Here is a 20,292-nt window from a genome sequence, read left to right as displayed (position 1 = left end):
ACTGTAAGAATTAAAATCGGACACCATGAATCAAACAAATCAGCCCTGTCGTGTCAAAACCGGCGCCGTAGTCGCCTGTCCAGCGGATCGCCCGTAACAACCCAAATTTAGGAGCTAATTTTAATCATTTAGGTTATTAACTTTTACTGTAATCCCTATAAAATACACCAATGCATAAGAATTACATACACTTTTCTATCGCATTCCAATCAAGCGTCTCATTATGATGATCAGATGGGAAGATTCTTTTCATCCTGTGTTTTACCTCTAAAATTAAAAATTAGCCAAAAGGTACCAAACGAACTGGTAAATTATATAACTGAAACAATTGTGTTGCTTCTATTCATATGCCAATCAAAGCCATTTTACTCCAGTAACTGTGCAAAGCTATTCAGTAACGCTTAGCAGTGTATTGATAACTCACCCTGCAGTACCTATTAGCTTTTCCAACCAAACCTGTCCACCAAACCCTAAACAACCTATTATGCCTAAAGGATCGCTGTCATCGCTCTATACGGAACAGAACCAATTTGATAGAATCCAGTTTTACTTCAGTATCACGCCTCACACGGTCGGTCTACGCGCTAGCAGCGTGAAAACATTTTGCCAAAATTACATAATGCAGTATAAATTTGATAATTGCGTTATCTCACGCCGGTCTGAAAGCGCATCCGTCCGTCCATTGAAAGCTCTTTGTGTGTACCGGCGGCCAGTTCGGTTGAATTATCCGTCCACAGGCGTACGCGCTAAACGCGCGTACGCGCCAGCTTCCAGCTAGAAGCTAGTCTGTTAGAGAATATGTGCTACCGAAAGGAACCATATTCCACGCGCGCCGTTTGAACCACAGCGACGCATCGTTTTGGAGGAATATTTAGAACCATTTTAGGGCCTCCGTCCGCCGGTATTAGCTTCGGAACATTCTAGGAGATCCGATCCGACCGCTGCACGACAACAATAATGTTCACTTTTATCCTTCTGTACGTAGGTGCTCCGATGCATTATCTCGAAAGGGTTGCTTCTGTACGATGATGATGCATGATGAAACTCGTTTCGCGTTCATGTATGCAAATTACACTTAACCATATTATCATCATCATCATCACTCCCACCTTAGGCATGTACGCATTCTCCCCTTCGTTTGGCGCGGTGAACGTCATCATTATTTCGCCATTTTTCGGGTATGCAAATATGGTATTTTAATTCTGGTTGTCAGCAACAGATAAAATTTTAAATTCCATTTCAAACGTCCGGCATCGGGGACGACCCAGAAACAGCGGCCAGCCGTGTTGGTCGGTTGTTTCGCACGCTTACGCTTTTGCAGACGATTCATTTGATATTTTATCAATATTAAAAAGATATTAACACTCGACACTCGGTGGGCAATCCATTCCTCCAGCGTGGAGAAGAAGGATTGGAAAATGAACGGGAGAAGGATACTCTTTTCGTTTCATTTCGAAATCCAAATGACATGAAATAATGAGTTAACCACAGCTAGAAGAGCTGTGTTGTAGGAAAGCCGATCACAAGAGGGCCTTTCGGTTTGGACAGGGCACATGAAGCTCAACTGTAACATATGCATTGGCAAGGCAGAGGTTGTAGTGGGTAAAGACAATGGTGGAAGGAAAACGAAAATGAGGGAAGTATTAAATAAATATCAACAACGATTATTTTTTAAACCGAATCGATGAGAACGCGTTCACATTGTGTGATTTTAATGCGGCGATAATTTGTTATTGAAACATTATGATCATTTTAGATTGGCCTATAATTTTATTTCTGAAATTGTCGGTACCCTTTTTATCCACGCGAATAAGTAGCCAATATTAACACTCAACGAGTTTCATCAAATGGCTTAACACTCAAAGAGTTAAAATTAGTCCTTAAAAACTAATCTTAAATGTATCTTAATAATTCATCAAACTTATATCCTATTTGGAGGATAGACATTTCCTTCTCCCACAATTCAAGAGCACCTTATCGCGGGTGAGCTCGGTTGTGGAAGTTGTTACTGCCAGGTATGGTTCTAAAATTGTCCTCTCTATGGCTGCTAAGGAGTTGGCGCCTCTTTGGTGTATCGTGCCGTGGAGGCTCCCAAGAAAACCCCTTTTCTTGTGGATACTCTTAGGTGTTCATCACACCATATAGTTGCCAGCATTAGCATGTTGTGGCTGGCGGCCCCACCATTGGCAGAACGCACGAGTCCGAAAGCCTGTCCAATTTTGTGAAGTACAACCAACATTTAAGCCGCCAGTCACAAATACACGTCGTCCAACCCTAATTCAATTGGTTCAAAGATCTAATGTTGTCGCTGGGGACCCTGACCCCTGCAAAACGCATGGAGCCGATAGCCACAATAACCTTGTAAGGTTATTGCAGAAACGAACCCAGACATTCCGCCAACGACAAGGTCGCCAGTTACGACCTCAGATCTCCTAAACCAACTTTTATCGATTCTGGGGCCGAAATAGCGACCGGCTCATATCGACGCCACCGTTGCGAACGTGTAACAAACAAAGAACAGACAAAAACAATAAATAAAAAGCAAAAAACAAATAAACATAACAAACTATAATCCGCTACAGTCTACGGGAAGGGATCAAAGGACGATTCCCATCTCTTTGGCGAAGTCAAACAAAATCCGCGCATAAGTAGTCTTTCTGTCCCAGGATATCGCGCATTGGTACCGCCGGGGATCTTCTTGATGCCCGAACGGCTGCTAAGAGTCCGGGTCTAGACACGTCGAACTCCACGCATGACCAGAGGATGTGGTCAATGTCGTGGTATCCGTTGCTACAGCTACAAACCTTGGTGTCGGCGCTACCTATACTACGTTGAAGATGTGCGTTCATCGCATAATGGTTCGACATAAGTCTCGACATCATGCGAATAAACGCACGATCTACCGGGACCCCGTGAAACCAGGGATGCTGGGAAATACTCAAAGAGTTCTTCAAATGCAAAAAAATCCATCAAATGGCTTATTAGGTTCTTTGATACCGCGTAGTTGGATTGCCAATTTTCACTACCAGGGAACGATCTGGATAGGATTTGTACCCTTCTGATCTCCGTACCCGTGATGTTCAAATTATTCAACACATCAAAGAGCCTTATCCTACATTAAAGAAGCTAAAAAATGGTACGGGACAAACTTTTTTTTAACAATTACAGGTATTCTTTATTCAAACCAAAGTTGTTTACCCGTCTCCCTCCTCCAGTTATTCCCGCACGGGCGTTCCCTGTGGGGGGTTGCTCCCACAGTCTCGAGGTGATGTCCTCTAAAAGCGAGGCATCTTCCGCTCTGGTAAGCGACCGCCTCCTCTCGGTGTTAGCTTGAGAAAACTCGCGGACTCTGTGCGTTGCTCTAACTCTCAGATTTCTCCTCTTCTCTCGTGCATTATCCCTACGATTACGGGACAAGCTGGTGGTAGCGACGATAGCAGCATCCGTCTTCATGCGGCAGGTCTGGGTATTGAAACATGTCTGGACCGGACTCTTTGCGCTTAGGACTGACTATCCAGACAAAATAAAATCAAGGAAGGATGAACCAAGAGCTTGCTGAGTTATACGGAGAACCGGACATCCTGACGGTAGCAAAGACTGACAGGATATGAAGGCTGGGGCATGTTATGAGGATGCCAGACTCATGCCTTGCCAAGAAGGTATTCGTCAGCGACCCCTAGTTCGGCACGAGGCGTCGGGGAGCATAGCGAGTTCGTTGGCTAGATCAGGTGAAGGGAGACCTGTCGGAGATCGGCAGAAGCAGAAGAATTGTTTTTTTCTTTAATTAAGAATGATTATACGGTAATGGTGCCGTATCTTGATAAATCCTGTGGTAAAAAATGACTGTTGAAACTTTTTAGGGCTCTATGGATATCCGCTTTTTAGATTATAGCTAAACAATGAGAGTTGGTCGACGAGGCTCCTTCGACTTTGAAATCTTTAAGCAGATGAGTTCCCATAGCGGAAGAGATCTCTTGCTAGATAGATTCTTGGTATGAGATTTCGAGATCTATTAGTAACGCTTTGTCAAGGAAGGTAAGAATTTTAACCAAACTGGTTTGACATAACGTCATAATTTAAATCAATGGTTCAAACTTCTCTAACAGACTGTGATTCCAGTAACGCATCCGTTTGCTACATCTTATGGCACTTGTCGACGAGGACAGATAAACAAGAGCTTATCTTATCAAGAACACCTATTGTTTTATAAATTCAATTACATAATATTGATTAGAAAACTGTTTCCTATCAAACAACTTTTCAAGCACCTACGATCGGCAAGTCATTCATCAACAACCACCAAATTTCATCTGTGCCTTTTCTCATCACAAATGCCCTTTACCTTTAGCAAATGTCTTGAACAGTATTCACGTTGTACATAATGTAAAACAGCATCACTTTGTCGACTTGACTCAATATAAAGAGTACATTTTCGAACATCAATTTGTATGACACTGAGTTCGTCCAACCCGAAGTGCCATTGCAAACAAACCGTCTCTGAATTTATCACGAGGCATTTAACGTGCCACTTACCCCATTCCGTACTCACCCCTATCGTGCTTTTTATCTTGCAACTGTTTACATACTACACCAGTAACTGACCTATCAGTTCGCGAACAGATAAGATTATGTGTGTGTGTTTGTGTGTGTGTAAATCATGACACGAAAAAAGTTGCACACCGTATTCGTATTAAATTTCAGCTGTGGCAGTACCGTGCCGTCAGTGGTTGAGAATGGATTTTACCGGTAAGGTTGTGCTCATCACCGGAGCCAGCTCTGGAATTGGAGCTTCAACGGCCAAATATCTCACGAACCTTGGTGCAACCTGTGTGCTTGCTGCGAGAAACGAAGCGAAACTAGCTGAAGTTCGTAAGGAGTGTGTCTCGGTGGGAAAGGTGGAACCACTTACCGTCGTGACAGACGTTACGAAGCGCGAAGACCTCGAACGGCTGGTACGGCTGATCATTGCCAAGTACGGCCGGTTGGATGTGTTGGTGAACAATGCTGGCAAGGGAGCGGCCGGTAGCATCGAGCAAGCCGATCTCGAACAGTTCGATGATATTCTCGATACGAATCTTCGCTCGGTGTTTGCACTTACCAAGCTGGCCCTGCCGCATCTGCTTGCCGTGAAGGGTAACATCGTGAACGTGTCGAGTGTGGCCGGTACGAACTCGTTCCACAATGCACTATCGTACTGTGTGTCAAAGTCGGCACTCGATCAGTTTACACGCTGCACTGCGCTAGATCTCGCATCGAAAGGTGTGCGCGTAAACTCCGTCAATCCGGGTAAGTTTTGCTAGGCGATGGCAGCAATGCACCCAGGCGGTCTCATATTGCACAAATGTTTTCCCATCCATTTCAGCGGTCATTGTGACGAACTTCCATAAGGCGATCGGTATGGAGGATGAAGCTTACGCTGCCTATCTTAAGCACTGTGAGACAACTCACCCGTTGGGACGCGTGGGTACTGGAGACGAGGTGGCAGCATCGATCGCATTCCTGGCCTATGATGCGACGGCTAGCTTTATCACGGGCACCTTACTGCGGGTAGATGGTGGAAAGCATATTCTTACTCCGCGCTAAAATGACATAGAGTCCCGTAAACATCAAACCTTCTTATGGTACAAGAATAAAGAAATGAATTCATTTTCATAATTTCTTCTTCGTGTGCTTAATAATAGATAACTGTTCGAACGATAGCACCGGATTGTATACTTTTAGGGATACATGTTTCGGCACATCGGCCCCAAAAATAGCACAGATAAACTATATAAAAGCAACCAGCCGGAACGATTGCCTGTCAAGGAAGGATAAACTACTTCAGCTAACGGCACTAACATGACACCACCAGCAAGGATACCAATAACCCTAAACAGATCACTCATCGCACCACCGATAACGAGTTGATGATGTTGGTGTTTGTCAATCACACACGCACCTGGCCAGTTGTGCACCAGAAACGGTTATTGAGCTCGGAAGATTAAACAACCCGACCGTGGTGGCGTGAGATTACCGACCCAACGACGACGACATCATCCACCGGAAACACGCCATCGGAACACTTCATTAATCGCACACGCCAACGGAACGTTCCAGGAACCACCTTCCAGGTGGTGCGTGTACGTGTTTGTGTACGCAAGCAAAGGATCACTCAGCAAATTGGCAGGAATATATTATGCGCTCGTCTGCACTTCGCACTGCTTAAGAAGCTTCCACCGTCTTTCCTTTACAGCGGGTGGCCAACTGTGAAAGTGACCGTGATGTGACACACACCCGAGGCCAGAAACTTCATTTGTCTTTGAGCAGATTCTTGGTATCCGGATGCTGTAGGCTTTGTCCATCCTTCCAGCCCGGGCACAAGTCCTTCTCCTGACCGCGATATTTGTCTTTTGCCTCCGGCAGGACTTCAATCTCACTCGATTGTCCCGCCGGCACGGGTCCGTAAAGTCCAAACAGCTGAAGACTCATCAGGAACACTCCGGCTCCGGTTCAGTCGGCTAGAGTGAGAGATCTTACCGTGCTTTTTGGGAAACACGGTTGGACGCTAGCCATCCAAAGGTTTATGTCTTGTTCGTCTCATTTATTCTCCCCGTCCGAACAGCCGAACGAACTCACAGACACACCGGGCTGGCGTCCGTGGGAAGGACATTAATTTTCCGACACAACGTCCACGCGTTCATACATATATCTCGCAGCCGGCGTCTCGGCGTGGTTGTTGTCGGGATGCTCTTTATGCTTCCGAACCAGCCCCGGTGGTGGACGTGGATAGCGAACCCAGTTGGTGCAAGCTTCATGCGAGATGCATCTTAAGCAAACATAAACAGAAGGCACCGAATAAATAACACTTTATCCTTTCAACCGTCCTGTGTGTGTGTGTGTGTGTGTGTGTGTGTGTGTGTGTGTGTGTGTGTGTGTGTGTGAGCTAGTGTATGTGTGTATGTTTGGGTAGTATGTGCTTCATTGGGGAGTCTAGTTCCGTTTGCTGGACGTCGGTCGCGATGGTGCTGGTACGATGTTTATCTCTGGCATTTTGGCGTACGGCAACGCGGCAAAACTGCAACGCTGGTAGCCCTGCTGCATTCCGTAGGCAACTGTACGTTCTCACCGAGCGCCAAGCGTTTCGAAAGCTTTTCGCGATTCATTGCGGCGATATAAAGACAAACGGTGAAACGGTGAAACATGTGAAACGTTCCCTTGTACCTAACCACTTCTTGCGTACGCTTAGAACGATTCGAGTGGCGTTTCCTTTTCGCCGAATCCGGTAATGGACCGACGGATGCCCCTGTATGTGACCGTTCGTTTCACAATCGGCTGGAATTTATCGGCGCTCATCAATAATCCGCTAGTCTCGGGAAGACTTCCCTCTAGGCTGTGAAACAATTCCGAGTACAGCGCGATTCGCAAAACAACCAAGAGTGCGCCAAAAGCTAGACTCTATCTTTCGCCACTATTTTCTACTATCACAAGATCCTATCGGTACGCGGTACGGTGTCGGCCGGGTTTTGGGATTCCCATCAAACGCACACAGTAAACGATTTCGGAACGTTCTCATTCGCCCCTCCGGTGATCGACCCATTTGTCAGGATGCGAGCGCTTTTCATCCAACCCAATAAGAGAGAAAGCGTACGCAGCAACAAAAAAAAAAGATTGTTAGAGGAATTAGAAAAAGCAAGCGTGCTATTTGTTGTAGGAAAACATGTCGAAATTCGGTCGAACATTTGCACGACTTGTGAAGCATTCGCGAACATGATCGAGCGAACCAGAATGGGTAAGGAATTATTGAGAGCGGTTGTGGTGCGGGAAAGGACAACCGCAAGGACAACATGCGGTCCCGATAAGACGAACGAACAACAGCCCTAACCAAAACCGTTATTATACACACATACATACAAAAAAAAAGCTGAATACAAACGTTTTCAAATGTAGGACAATTCACTGCAGTCACTGCACTCAATGACTACGATTTATATTCATAGCAGCGTTTACCGTGCACTCCGGATGTTGATTGCATTATGCACCACGGCAAATGGGAAAATCTTGATACATTCTCCCGCTTCTACTCGCGTCCTCACGGTCTCCCACGTTTCGTGTAAATCATGCATTTACTTTGTCGGCGACGTCGGCCTAAATCGCTGCTAAAAACGAAGAGACGAACCCGGACGCAACGGTCGGGTTCAAATTGATTTATAACCACATCACGGAAGATTGGTTCCGAAAAGCGGTCGGGTGCTCGGGTGGGATTGTACGAGAGGTCAAATGAATGGCATGTTAATTAGCGACACAATCAGTATGGTGCATGCAAATGTGTAACTCCACTTTTCCGGTGTTTCATTAGCGATTCAAATACTTATTATCAATAATTCATACGAGAATACGGGCGCATAAATCGTATTTCGTTTTCAGCCTTTTTTTTATGCCGTTGGGTGGGAAATGCGTAAGATTGGGTGGATAAGGAAAGTTGAATGGAAATTTTATATGTTTAAAGCCGTATGCTTGAGGCATTGTTGAAAATACTATGGAATGCAATTAAAGGAAAACATTCAATGGCGTTGATAGAACCCCATTTTCCATCATTTATCTTGTTATTTTACTAAGCGCTGGTTAGTTTTTTCCTAGAAGCTTTGAAACATTAGACTCAATTGGTTTTATGTTTAAATGTTTCTTATGTTGGATCGAGAAAACCGGGCTGAATGTATATAAGTCTACAATATAATTTAAATTGGGTCCTTAATGGCTGTATTTCTGAGAAAACTGATGAGTTACATTTTTGGTTGAAATTGGAAAGTTACAAATTTGGTTGAAGTCATCGAGCCAACAACGAGAAGTGGTAATACTTATCCGTGATGGCGTGACACAGCTCTTTGGTCTCGGCAGGAGTCGTTGTCGATCCAAAGCATAGTGGAAAGTTTAACAAGATGCAGAAAATAGTTCTGACTTTGAAAGCATTTTTTGCTCCAAGTCTAAGAGATGGTATATTTGTCCAAAAAAGAGTGTCTTATTTAGGTAGTACATTGTTGTCGATAATTGGACTATCATATGTCGCCCGCACTAAATAAACTAGAATTGTTACAAAAGATACAAAAGGCAAAGGTCGATTGCTAAACTCCAATTGTTTATCTAGAGCGGCTCGGTGTTTTGGCGACAACGATGTTAGAACTGTTCTAGGCCCTAACTAGAACGGTTATTTAGGCTCAACAGGCACCACTAGGTCAGCTATATCATAGCCACGACGTCGAAAGACCCAATGCGCAAAGCTTTTATGAAATTTGTATAAAAAAGCGCGGAACAATCGATTTGGAATGCTGTTGCGACGTTTGTGCGTCTGCTAAAAACAAACGGGATTTTTGAAAAGACAGGTTTAGCCATATTAAGGCCATAAATAACAAAGCAGTTGCTATTTATACGCCAGATAAGAAATTTCAATAAGGTGCTTTCATTCGCTTATATTTGGTGTATGTATTTGGTTTGGTGTTTTGTTCTTACCGTCGTAATGCTTGGAAAAGATTAGATGCGCAAATAAATAATGGGGGTTTTTTCAGCAGTTAATTTTTACTTGTGGCATTTTTATTTGTTGAAATTGGGTCAATCAAAGTATTGGCCATTAAAATGTATTACTTTCTTCCACCTCTCGGGTAAATCGCAGATTCCTTTTCGGAAAAATACAACGTTTTTCGACGCAATACAGGTATCCCATTTGAGCGTGTTAAGGTAGTTTTTCACAGGTTGCGCAACATATGACCGAGCATTGTCATGCATCAGAATATCTTTGTCGTGGCGTGATGAGTATTCTGGCCGTTTTTCACGCAGTGCTTAGCTTAAACTCATCAATTGTTGCCGGTAGTTCCCGGTTTCAGAAGTTCGTAGTAGATGACGCCTAGCTGGTCCCACCAAATACTCAGCATAACTTTCGAGCTAAGGATGTTCGGCCAAGCTGATGATGTTGGGGTTTGACCGGAGGATCAAGATGATTTTTGTGCGCTTTGGATTGCTGAACAAAATCCACTTCTCGTCTCCCGTCACGGTTCTGTGCAGGAACCGCTTTTTGTTGTTCCGCAGAACCAGCAATTCACACATGAAGAGTCTGCGTTCAATGTCCCGCGACTTCAACTCGTGTGGTATCCGTTTGCCCTCCATCTGTATCATGCCTAAGGCGTTCAGTCGTGATAATATGGCCTGACGAGTTACACAAGCACGGCTGGAAACTTTTACTCGCACGAAATAATCACTAATCTCTTTACACAGTTTCATTATGTCATTCCCGAACTTGATTTATAACGTTTGTAAACGTCAAAATCGCGCCACAGCTCACAGTAGCCCCATCGATTTCAAAACGGCCGTTAATTATTTGCGGACCTAATATTCATGTTCATCTACTTTGAATTTGATTAAATGAACATCTTCTTCCTCTTCGCTGGCACTAGAATCTCAAGAGATATATGTTGGCCATTTCTAGCTTACCTTGACGTAGTTCACCCGAAGCCCGAATAGTCAGTCCTCCACACGGAAAGGCGAAACATTCGGGAATCCATTCCAAGTCCTGCTATTTGAAGATCGTGACCACTACAGCCCCGAACTAGAAATAAAAAATTACTTTTGTTTAGAGTCATTCCGAAACATAAAAAATCATCATTCCACAAACTAAAAGTATAATAATACTAACACATAAGTAGTATTAAGCTTCCTTCCCCGGAACGGCCATTTAAAGATGCATTCAGTGACAAACTGGCACGATTCAAACGAATGACACAATAACACTCCTTTCTGACAGGTACCCAGTATCCATGTCCTCTGTCAACACCTCATGAAGTCATCGCTCGAATGTACTCAAATTAGATGGGAAGGTTGTTGGTCCTACGGTCGTAAGTCCAAACGAAATAAAAAATAAAACATCCTCAATACCTTTCATCGAATCGTGTTCTTACTGGCAACGTGCTGAAAGAATAACAGGTCCCACACCCCGTACGAACTGCCAATAAATTGCGTACGGTGGGTGGTGGACTGCTTTCGAAATATTCGTTTCTTGTTACGCTCGCCCTTATCGCCAGGACCGATCAGAGGCCCCGAAATGGGTGCGTGTAGTTTATATCCTACCTGTACCCCTCTACCACCAGCAAAAGATGCAGATCTCGCTGCTTGTTGTGTGGCTTTTAATTTTCGGTCCTTGCATGTGTGTGTGTGTGTGTGTGTGTATGTTCTGTCCCATGCCTACCTTTTTTTCAAAAAGGCGGGAATCCCTTACGTGTGCGTGCGTGCATGGTGACGTGCCGTTTTACTACAATATGATCCCAACAAAAAACCCCTTCTAGACGATGTTCCAAATGGGGCTCGTCCTTGGGTTACCCAATCTATTGCAGGGCGCTTGCTGGAACGGTTTTGGCGTGTTATGAGGGAAATTTTCGTTTTTTTTTTTTGGCGAATAATGTGTCATACTACAAAACACCGTTCGGAAAACATGAACACGCATACAAACTCACCAACGGTGGTCGGGTCTGTATTTCCCATATTTTTTGCTGCACTTTGTCATTCTACTGGTGGCAATCCTTTTTCGCGTGTTTCCTTTACTACATTACCCCGGTTCGGTTTCCCATTCCCTCGAAACAGATTCAAGAGCTAAATATCGTGTTCGTGTTGTAAGCTTACCGAGCAGAGTGTCCAGCTTTTAGGGCGTGTTCGTCCAGAGTTTGAGTATGATTAGTGAGGTTGCTCTTGCAGCAGTAGCGGGATCCCGTTAAATTAATTGCATTACCACGCATGTAAGTGGGGGAAACCCATTTCGGGACGCCACTGCAAGTGTTCTTTTAGTGTCCGAAATCAAGAATCACGCATTTCGTGGTCAATTTCACAGTAAACGCAATGGACGTGTTAGCGTGCAAGACGTTCAGTGTGAGGAAACCTTCGGACGTGTTTCGACATGATATATGTATTGAGAGTTGATGGTGGTTAGTAGGATATGTTTCTTATGATGCTTGTTTAGCTGTTATTCAATAGTATTAATCTTAAGTACTAACAATACGGCACTGGACCGTCATAATTAATTATAAATAAATAATCTTAAGTACCTTAGTGTATTAGTTTGACACACCAATTTAACGCCAAAATTTATGCAAAACGCAGTACATATTTCCAAGGTTGAACAGTGTGTTTGAGGTCTGGTCAAAAAGGATAGAATTAGTTGGTAGAAAATGTAGCTAAAATTTAAAAATAGATCCTTACTCTTTCCTTCATGGTCTCTAGTTTTGACTTCAAGATGTTACTACTCTTTGTCGTCCAACCAACGGTTCAGTAACTGAGTCGATATGTTACACTTAGCCCTTGCAACATATTCATCTTCTTCTTATTATTATTGGCTTAACGACCTTATAAGGTCATAACGGCCATCGAAATAAATGGCTTTCTAGACTGCCGATACCACGTAGTTGTGTAGTCAGTCCTCACTAAAGTATACACTTTTCTATTATTTTGACAACTCACAGTCCTACACACAAAATATTCTAGGGGCGAATTTCTCGAGTCTTTTACCAGCTTACAGCTTTCTACTCCCGGGTCCGCCCGTTCCCTAACTGCTCCCAGGGCAGGCTCTTCCAGCCCTTTACCGATCTTTACGTTCTTACTGACAGGGCGTTGGGAACCTTTTAAAAATTTCTAACAGTCCTAAAATGGTAAGCAATTACTTAGACGCAATATTCAATACAGCACTCAGTTCTTTTTGAATTAACGACCTTTTAGGTCACGCCAGCAATCGAATGGCTTAATAGACTTGCCGATATCACGTAGTTGGATAGACAGTCCTCGCTACGGGGGGACGGTCCGGAAGGGATTTGAGCTCGGGTCCTGCCGAGTAAAGACCAGCGCCGTTGTCGCCTACACCACCGCCCCCAGTTGTACATTCTTATTTAACATTAATATGCCATTTTGCTTGCAGTTCCGTTTTAAACACAGCGGAAGAGGAAGCTGACACTTGACTTGTTCCGGAACTGAGCTGAAGTGATAGGCTCACAGGGCCATGAAAGCTGAGAAAAAGTTGATAAATTTATCAAGTGCCTAAACATCTTTTCAAGTGCCTTTACCGTGGCCATACACACTTTCTCAAAAAAGTCACAAAGAGTTACACAAAAACAAGCCGGAATCGAGCAAACGTCATAATTTTATCAACATTGCTCTCATCTCCTTGTCGTGGATTTTCTACAAGATTTTTTTTTTCAAAAGCCCAAAAGCTCTGTTTTGATAAGGTTGTCACGGTTTTCTCTGCTCTTGTGGCCCTGAGCGTTAATAAAATGAGCTTAAATTCTGTGCAGGCCTTGGAGAGAAAGTCAGAAAATTTAACCATAAAATGCGAAAAAAAATTTAGTTCCTCAACAGGTACCTGCTTCCTCAACAGAAAATCCAAACTTTCATTCGATTACAAATTGTTATTATACAAATCATTAGTTCGCATCAGTCATAATCTATGCATCACCAGTATGGTCTAACTGTGCTCCAACACACAAATTATATCTGCAAAGATCGCAAAACTAATTTTTAAAAGCCATTCTTAAAGTTCCCCCTTGGTACAAAACGTCTACTACACTTCACTTAGAATGCAACTTACCCACTATAGAGGAAATATTGAAAAAATAAAAAGTGGCATGTGATGCCAAGTGCCTTTTCAGCGCGGTGAAAATGCCAAGAGATTTGCCCTCTTAAGCTGTTAGCATATAAGCGTGTCGTCCAAAGTAATTGTAAATATTTGTTTAAATAAGCAATAAGGATAGGTTAGAAACAATAGCTTTAGTTTCCTTTGAACTCAAGGGTTATTCAATTTCCAACACATTTTTTTCCTTAACGCTTGAAAACACGCACAATCGTCGAATTTCACTTCAGTCACGTTGCTAATAAGGTAAAATACCAATGAGAAGAGAAGATGTATTCATAACCATTAATATTGAGAGCACAGCCGCTAATACAAGATTAAATTAGTTAAAATGGAAATATACTAAACTAACTAGCTAACTTGGAGAGCAGAACAGAAAGTACAGTAACGAACACGTCTATCGATCACTCTCTTGATCTTACTTTTGCAGGTTCGCTCTCACTGCCCCACTTATGATTTCAGCGAGAGCTGTTTCTGTTGTGCTAATAGAATGATAAGCTCGGGTGTATTCAGCTCTTTAAAAGAACGTCAATGTTCTATGGTACAAGTGTGTCAGCTGCCTAGTGGCGCCAATCTTCACAATTCAGCTGTATTCATTCGAAGGTACCCAACAAAAATCGTGTTGCATGAAAATTAATACATAACAACTTTTTAATCCACTTCACATTATCACAATATTTTTATAAAATTAGTAGCAGTAGTGAGAACTTTTAAAAAATTTTCCCTTTTAGTGTAATATGTGTCGCATGTCCAAACCCAACACAATCCAAATGATCTGCTGAAATTCGCATGCTAAATTTTGACTATAAATTAACGTACAATAACCCACATAAAGAACTTTGCCTATCGTACATCACTGCTATCTACCACCTTTACGAGCAGAGTAAATTTTGAAATAAACCTAATGCCAATATAAACCACAACGGGTTCGGGAGGAACACCCTGCAGACACACAGAAAAAGATTTCATCCCTGATTTTCTCGTATGGCGCCGTCGGGCCTTCCGCTTCGGCAGCACGTTGCGTGACGTCCCATGCTAAGTAGCGTCCGGGATAGCGACGCTGGTTCGGGAAAGTTCGGCCGGTAAGCGACAAACGCAAACGAGTTGCAAGTTCCACTTTTTCCACACAACCACCAAAAGCACTCCCGTATGCTAATGCAGGAGCACTACTAGTTTCCTCGCCGTTTTGCGATGATACCCATCGCCCAGCCCCGTAGCGCTAGCGTGCGAGACAGGAAGAACCCCGGCGGTAATCGTTCAGTTCACTGGCTGAAGTTATTTAATTATGATTTAACTTTAAACGCAGCAGTAGCTGGCAGCCCGTTTTCGATCCACTAATTGCAAACCACACCACCTAAAGCACCGGCTTGTGCATGGCACGCAACCAAGCCTCCACCGGATTTCGAGCGAACAATTACGAACGAAAAAGAAACCTATAAAACAAGAACACCGCCTAAATGTAGGCAACGTTCGGTCGAGGGAACAAATTTGCGTGAAAATATGCTTCATTTGCCTCACACAACGAGGGCACAAGATTCACGTGACCCCTAGCGTAAGTGGATTGGCCTGCGGTGGACGGGGCTGATGCGGAACGTAAAGAAAAACGACAGATTATGCAGAACTTATTGATCATTGCAGTGGCAAACTTCGAAGTGCCCATCGAGGGACGAGATTAGACTCATTTAAATGTACTTTAAATCACATTGCTCGGAGCGCACGGGAGTAAAACGTAGCGAATGGCGATAGCATAAGGTCCCGAGACAAGGATTAATGAGCGGAGAAAGATATTTTACATTTAATTGGTAATTATAAGCAATGAACCATCTTCGAGGAGCAACACACCAACACACAGCTGGGTTAATAGAGTGCTCATTGAGTCGTCGCGGTACTTAAAGCTCACAACTTTCGATGCAACACTGTCCGAGGGGTGACGAGAGAGTATACAGCGAGTAATACAGCTTCTTTTGCTGCGAAGCGTTAAATTAAATGACCCTGTATCCCGCATTAAAGCACTTCGATGAAATTAATAAAAACCGATAGCTATCACATTCTAAAGCATAATAACTGTAGCATCAGTTCGGTATGAAGTGCAAACCCATAGTTGGCTTCGTCTATTCTACACATCGTTTGGCCGATGTCTAGCCAATAAAGGGCCAGTTTAAGAATGTGCTTCAGAGACACCATAGCAAAAGGTACTGCGAGTAGCAATAGAAGGTTATGTGGAATAGAGGTCTAAAATATTCGAAAATAATCCTTAATCGATTAAGCGTTCGACGCCATCATAACGCCGCCAGATATGGTGAACCCCTCTCGTTTAGGGTTTAGGTCTTTTTTGTTGTTGTTGCTTCAACTTTCTATTGTTCTATTTTCTACCTACAAAAGGCCAGTCCACGTTCAGGACGTTGTTGGGAAAATGTTGATTTTAAGCAGGGAAAACAGATCGAACGTCGCCGATAAGCATTCCAGCACACCGACCGACTTGTGCTGTTTGTTTGTGCCAACCAGTGACGACGGTCAGGGGTTTCCCAGTTTCCACTGCCAGCACCTCAGCCCGCTGTTTTTTGTACCACCCCGAGCCAACCAATAGAAGAAGGTGATTGTGTCCAGATGCCTTGGTCGGTTTTTATTAAATGAGCAACGGATAGAACCCCGACACTTTAGCCTGGCTTTTGCCTAGACTTCATTTTCATTGTGAAGCAAACAATGGTAGAATACGGCAGAGGTTTATAAACTCATTTTCATCCTTGGGAGTCCTTTCCATCCCGGGATTGGCAGTCAAACTCTAGATATGCTCAGGGTTTCAATTCGTATGCAACACGAGCACGAGTTTCAACCTGGTGGGTGAGACGGTCGATGGCACTGGGCTCTTCATTTTCCAATTCCGGCGCATCCTTGGCGATGTCGAGACATCCGAGCGTCATATTGGAAACAACAAACGCTTCCTTTCCATTCCCCAAACCGTACTCTCGCCCAGCCGTTGGTTGATGCTGGCCCGGTCGATTGCAGGCATAATTGGATCCATACATTATGGATAATTATTAAAATCAATAAAAGCAATGGTAATTGAAAGCGAAAAAGCGGTGCGAGACAGAACCAGGCGAGTTTTTTGGTATCGTCATCCGTTCGTTGCCCGTTGATGGTCCAGCTTTTTGTCCATGATGGTGTATGAGTTGTATGCGAATTGTAGAGCTGCTGCAGCTACTGCTACTGGCGGTAGTCTTTTAACCGATACCATTGAAGAAATGTATAACCTTTTCGGACAGGGATACGGATTTTAATTATCTGTTAAACATACTGCTTTAATCGATCGAAACTGTGCCATGTGTTTTATATTCAATCATGACAATCATGTATTTTATAATAGCTTCACAATAATAATACACAGAGCAGCATGGATTCGTACAAATAAATGTATCGTGTACAGTGAAAAAAACCTCAATCGAATTGATGGGCGGTCAAATTTATTATCGATCGATCGACAGAACACCAACTTTTGTTACAGTAGCGAGAACACAGGCTCGAGAACATCTCATCATTGACCAATTGAAGGAGACGAATCTAAAACATGTTATTTACTGTCTCGTTTTTTCAGCTATTAGCTTTAGAATTAGCTTTACAAAATCAGCAGTCTGGAGCAGTTAAATGTTCTTGCGCTCAATGGAGACGCCTGGTGGCTCACGCGATGCCGCTTGTTTACAGGTTTGCTTGAACAAGATCGTATAAAATTTTCTTAAACTGGCTTCGAAGCTTTATTATCTTTTTTTATATTCTTTTCTAATCCTTAACAACTAGTACGATATGATTTCGGTCCTATTTATCTGTTTTCCTCTCGTACTAACGCCCTCATTACACACGAAAGGCACTATTTCTCTACGTCTAAAATGGTAAATCAAAATGGTGGTAGCAACTGAACCCTAGAACCGCCCTACATAAAGGATTTTACAGTATTTTGGGGTTTCCAGCAATCTCAGTAAAGTCTGTTATCAGCAGTTATAACATATGCATTAAAAATAACCACAATGTTTCGATTTTTCGTGTGATTACGCTGTCTCCTGGTGATCGGTTCAACTGTCAATGAAAGTAGTCAATGTATACTAGATACATTTAATGAAGCTTACTTACTTACTTACTTATCAGGTGTTACAACTGCTTTGTGGTCTTGACCTGCCGCAGCAGAATCCAGAACTGCTTACGGTCCCGCGCCGTCGTTCGACAATCCGTTATCCCGGCCTTGATGGCTCCACCTCAATCCAGGCCTACCACTCCTCATCTGTCCGTGTGGACGGCCTAAAAGTATTTTCTGAGCTGGTTCGTCCGGTGCCATGCGTATTACATGGCCAGCCCATCAGAGTCACCAGACTAACACGCTGCACGACGGTGAGGTCGTCTTACAGTTCGTACAGCTCGTCGTTGCATCGGCTCCTACATTGTCCTTCCATACACACGGGGCTAACGATCCTTCTGAGCATCTTCCTCTCGAAAGCGGCTAAGAGGGCTTCGTCTGTTTTGGACAGGGTCCATGTTTTGGATACAGTCCCAGCTTCGACCGTCGCGACAGGTTTTTTTGAAGTGAGATGTTTCCTCAGGCTGTAGAATGACCGGATGTTTTCGGTGCTGACTTTTGACCCGAGATAGGTGAAGTTTTGGACGACTTCAAATTTGCGATCACCTATCCGTACATCACTCCCACGCAGTTCTGGATTTCTTAGTAGGGCCGCTGATGGTGCCACCATCAATTTGTTCTTTGCCTCGTTAATCTGCAACCCAAGGTTTTCTGCCGCCTGCTCGATCTATTGGTAGGCCTCTGCTACCTGAGAGAGCCGCAGACCAATGATGTCTACATTATCAACGTATGCCAGGATCTGGGTTGACTTATAGAAGAAGGTTCCCGAAGTCCACGTCCGAGTCACGGATGGCTCTCTCTAGCGCGAAGTTATATAGGAGACAGGCGAGTCCATCTCCCTGACGCATGCCTCTGGTGGTAGCTAAGGATCCTGAGAGTTTTACTTGCACTTACACTTGGCATGTGACGTTGGGCATGGTCATTCTAACAAGCCTGATCAGTTAGGCCGGGACTCCAAAAGAGCTCATGGCCTTGTAGAGTTTTACCCTGGCTATGCTATCGCGGCCTTGAAATCTATGAAGAGATGGTACGTGTTCAACTGTTGTTCAGCCATCTTCTCTAAGATTTTTCGCATGGTTAATGTTGCTACGACGAGAAAATTGAAAGAACTTGGCGTTACATTTTGTTCATATGGCAGGGTCAATCCGGTATTCAAAAGTCGACTGTTGTATCACATTTTGTGTCGAGCTTATACCATCGGGGAAATATCTGAAAGATTCTGTTTTTTTTTATTGATAAAGACTATCTGGACAGGGTGGTTCTGGATAGGGTGGGTGGTACTTCATTAAACAAAAGCACCGTCGGTCTCTACACGGCAGGATTCGGAATCAAATCCCAAACAGAGCGTTTTCCTCGTAGTAAGGGATGACTATCTAATTGAATTGGCTGGAATAATCTAAAAAGTCGTTAAGCAAAGAAAAGGACGACATAGAAAAATTTTTATAAACACAATTATAATACATCATTATTTCGAACATCATTTGCCATTGAATTAATGAAGAAAGCCAAATACAATCAACAGAAACCTTTAATAAAAATAAAATTATATTGTGTTTCTACGTCTATTCTTCTTTACGTCTATTCTAGGATTAAAAAAAAATCAATTCAATTATCCAAGAAAAAAAGCACGAGCCACGGAAGATAAAAATTTCAGGTTTTTGTTTTTGAAATTTTCTCATTTTGAAATCATATTTTGATAACCTGTCTCATACACAAGCTAGACACAAGGAACAGCGAAGAAAAGGCTGAAATCGGAATTTTGAGATTTTTTGGCAGTTTCACGTCGATTGTAGCAGTTTTTCCCATGGCTCGCAGCCGCAAAAGATTGTTACCTTATGATTTATTGTATCAACATCTGGGAAAGGCTTTTAAATGTTAAATCAATGCTAAACACTAATTTCTAATCGCCTTCTTTTACATTTTTATATTTATTTTAAGTACCACGGCTTATGCCGTATTGTTAAGGTATTTTACATATTACTGTAGAAATTAAGGAAAACTTAATCGAGAAGAAGAATGGTTCTAGGAAAACATGTAGAAACCCAATAACTTAAAACTGATTTGCTTTAAAAATTCATATGCTGGTTACTGATACTTATATACCGGCAATATTAGGAGTATAATTTGAGATAACTTCAAACCAATAAGGCAATAAAAGTCTTTTGAACAAAAGCTGTATTTTACAACAATTTCTCAAACAAGACATATCAATGAAAAACGTTCAACCACATACGTTTCATTACAATCAAGTCACGTGATTCACGTGATTGCTATTATCTTCGTGCAATATGATACCCAACGTAAAGATACAGATCATTTCAGCTGTCATTGCCACACGCCCCAGTATTGTGCTCGTGGAAAATAATTCAATCAGCACACGACAATCTATCTTCGCACCGAGCTCATCCTATAGATAGAACGTGTTTTTTTATAAGTACACGTGCGTTTATGTGTGTGTGTGTGAGAATTTGTACGTCACAGAATTGTATCCAAAATTACCGAGATTTTCTCGGAACACACAAGAAATTGATAAGTCTTT

General features: G+C 43.0%; 3 protein-coding genes across 5 annotated transcripts in view; 2 read left to right on the top strand and 1 right to left on the bottom strand.

The window, feature by feature from the left end:
• Positions 1-20,292, top strand: part of LOC126556435 (uncharacterized) — a 507,197-nt gene that overhangs the window by 151,092 nt on the left and 335,813 nt on the right. The window lies entirely within an intron of this gene.
• LOC126556080 (ubiquitin carboxyl-terminal hydrolase calypso) overlaps positions 1-20,292 on the bottom strand; it is a 332,487-nt gene that overhangs the window by 284,956 nt on the left and 27,239 nt on the right. The window lies entirely within an intron of this gene.
• LOC126556275 (17-beta-hydroxysteroid dehydrogenase 14-like) lies at positions 4,692-5,590 on the top strand. The gene is made up of 2 exons (XM_050211512.1): positions 4,692-5,286; positions 5,363-5,590. Exons 1-2 carry the CDS (start codon positions 4,734-4,736, stop codon positions 5,581-5,583), a joined length of 774 nt encoding a protein of 257 aa, XP_050067469.1. The 5' UTR covers positions 4,692-4,733; the 3' UTR covers positions 5,584-5,590.

The sequence above is a fragment of the Anopheles maculipalpis genome, chromosome 2RL (genome assembly GCF_943734695.1).
Source record: "Anopheles maculipalpis chromosome 2RL, idAnoMacuDA_375_x, whole genome shotgun sequence".
In the NCBI taxonomy this organism is placed as follows: Eukaryota; Metazoa; Arthropoda; class Insecta; order Diptera; family Culicidae; genus Anopheles; species Anopheles maculipalpis.
This window is presented reverse-complemented; position numbering and strand designations above follow the sequence as displayed.

Excerpts from the sequence above, each read along its gene's own strand:
- LOC126556275 (XM_050211512.1), top strand. The coding sequence starts at position 4,734 with ATGGATTTTACCGGTAAGGTTGTGCTCATCACCGGAGCCAGCTCTGGA. Across the intron at positions 5,287-5,362 it reads CGTAAACTCCGTCAATCCGG|CGGTCATTGTGACGAACTTC; the intron begins GTAAGTTTTGCT and ends CATCCATTTCAG.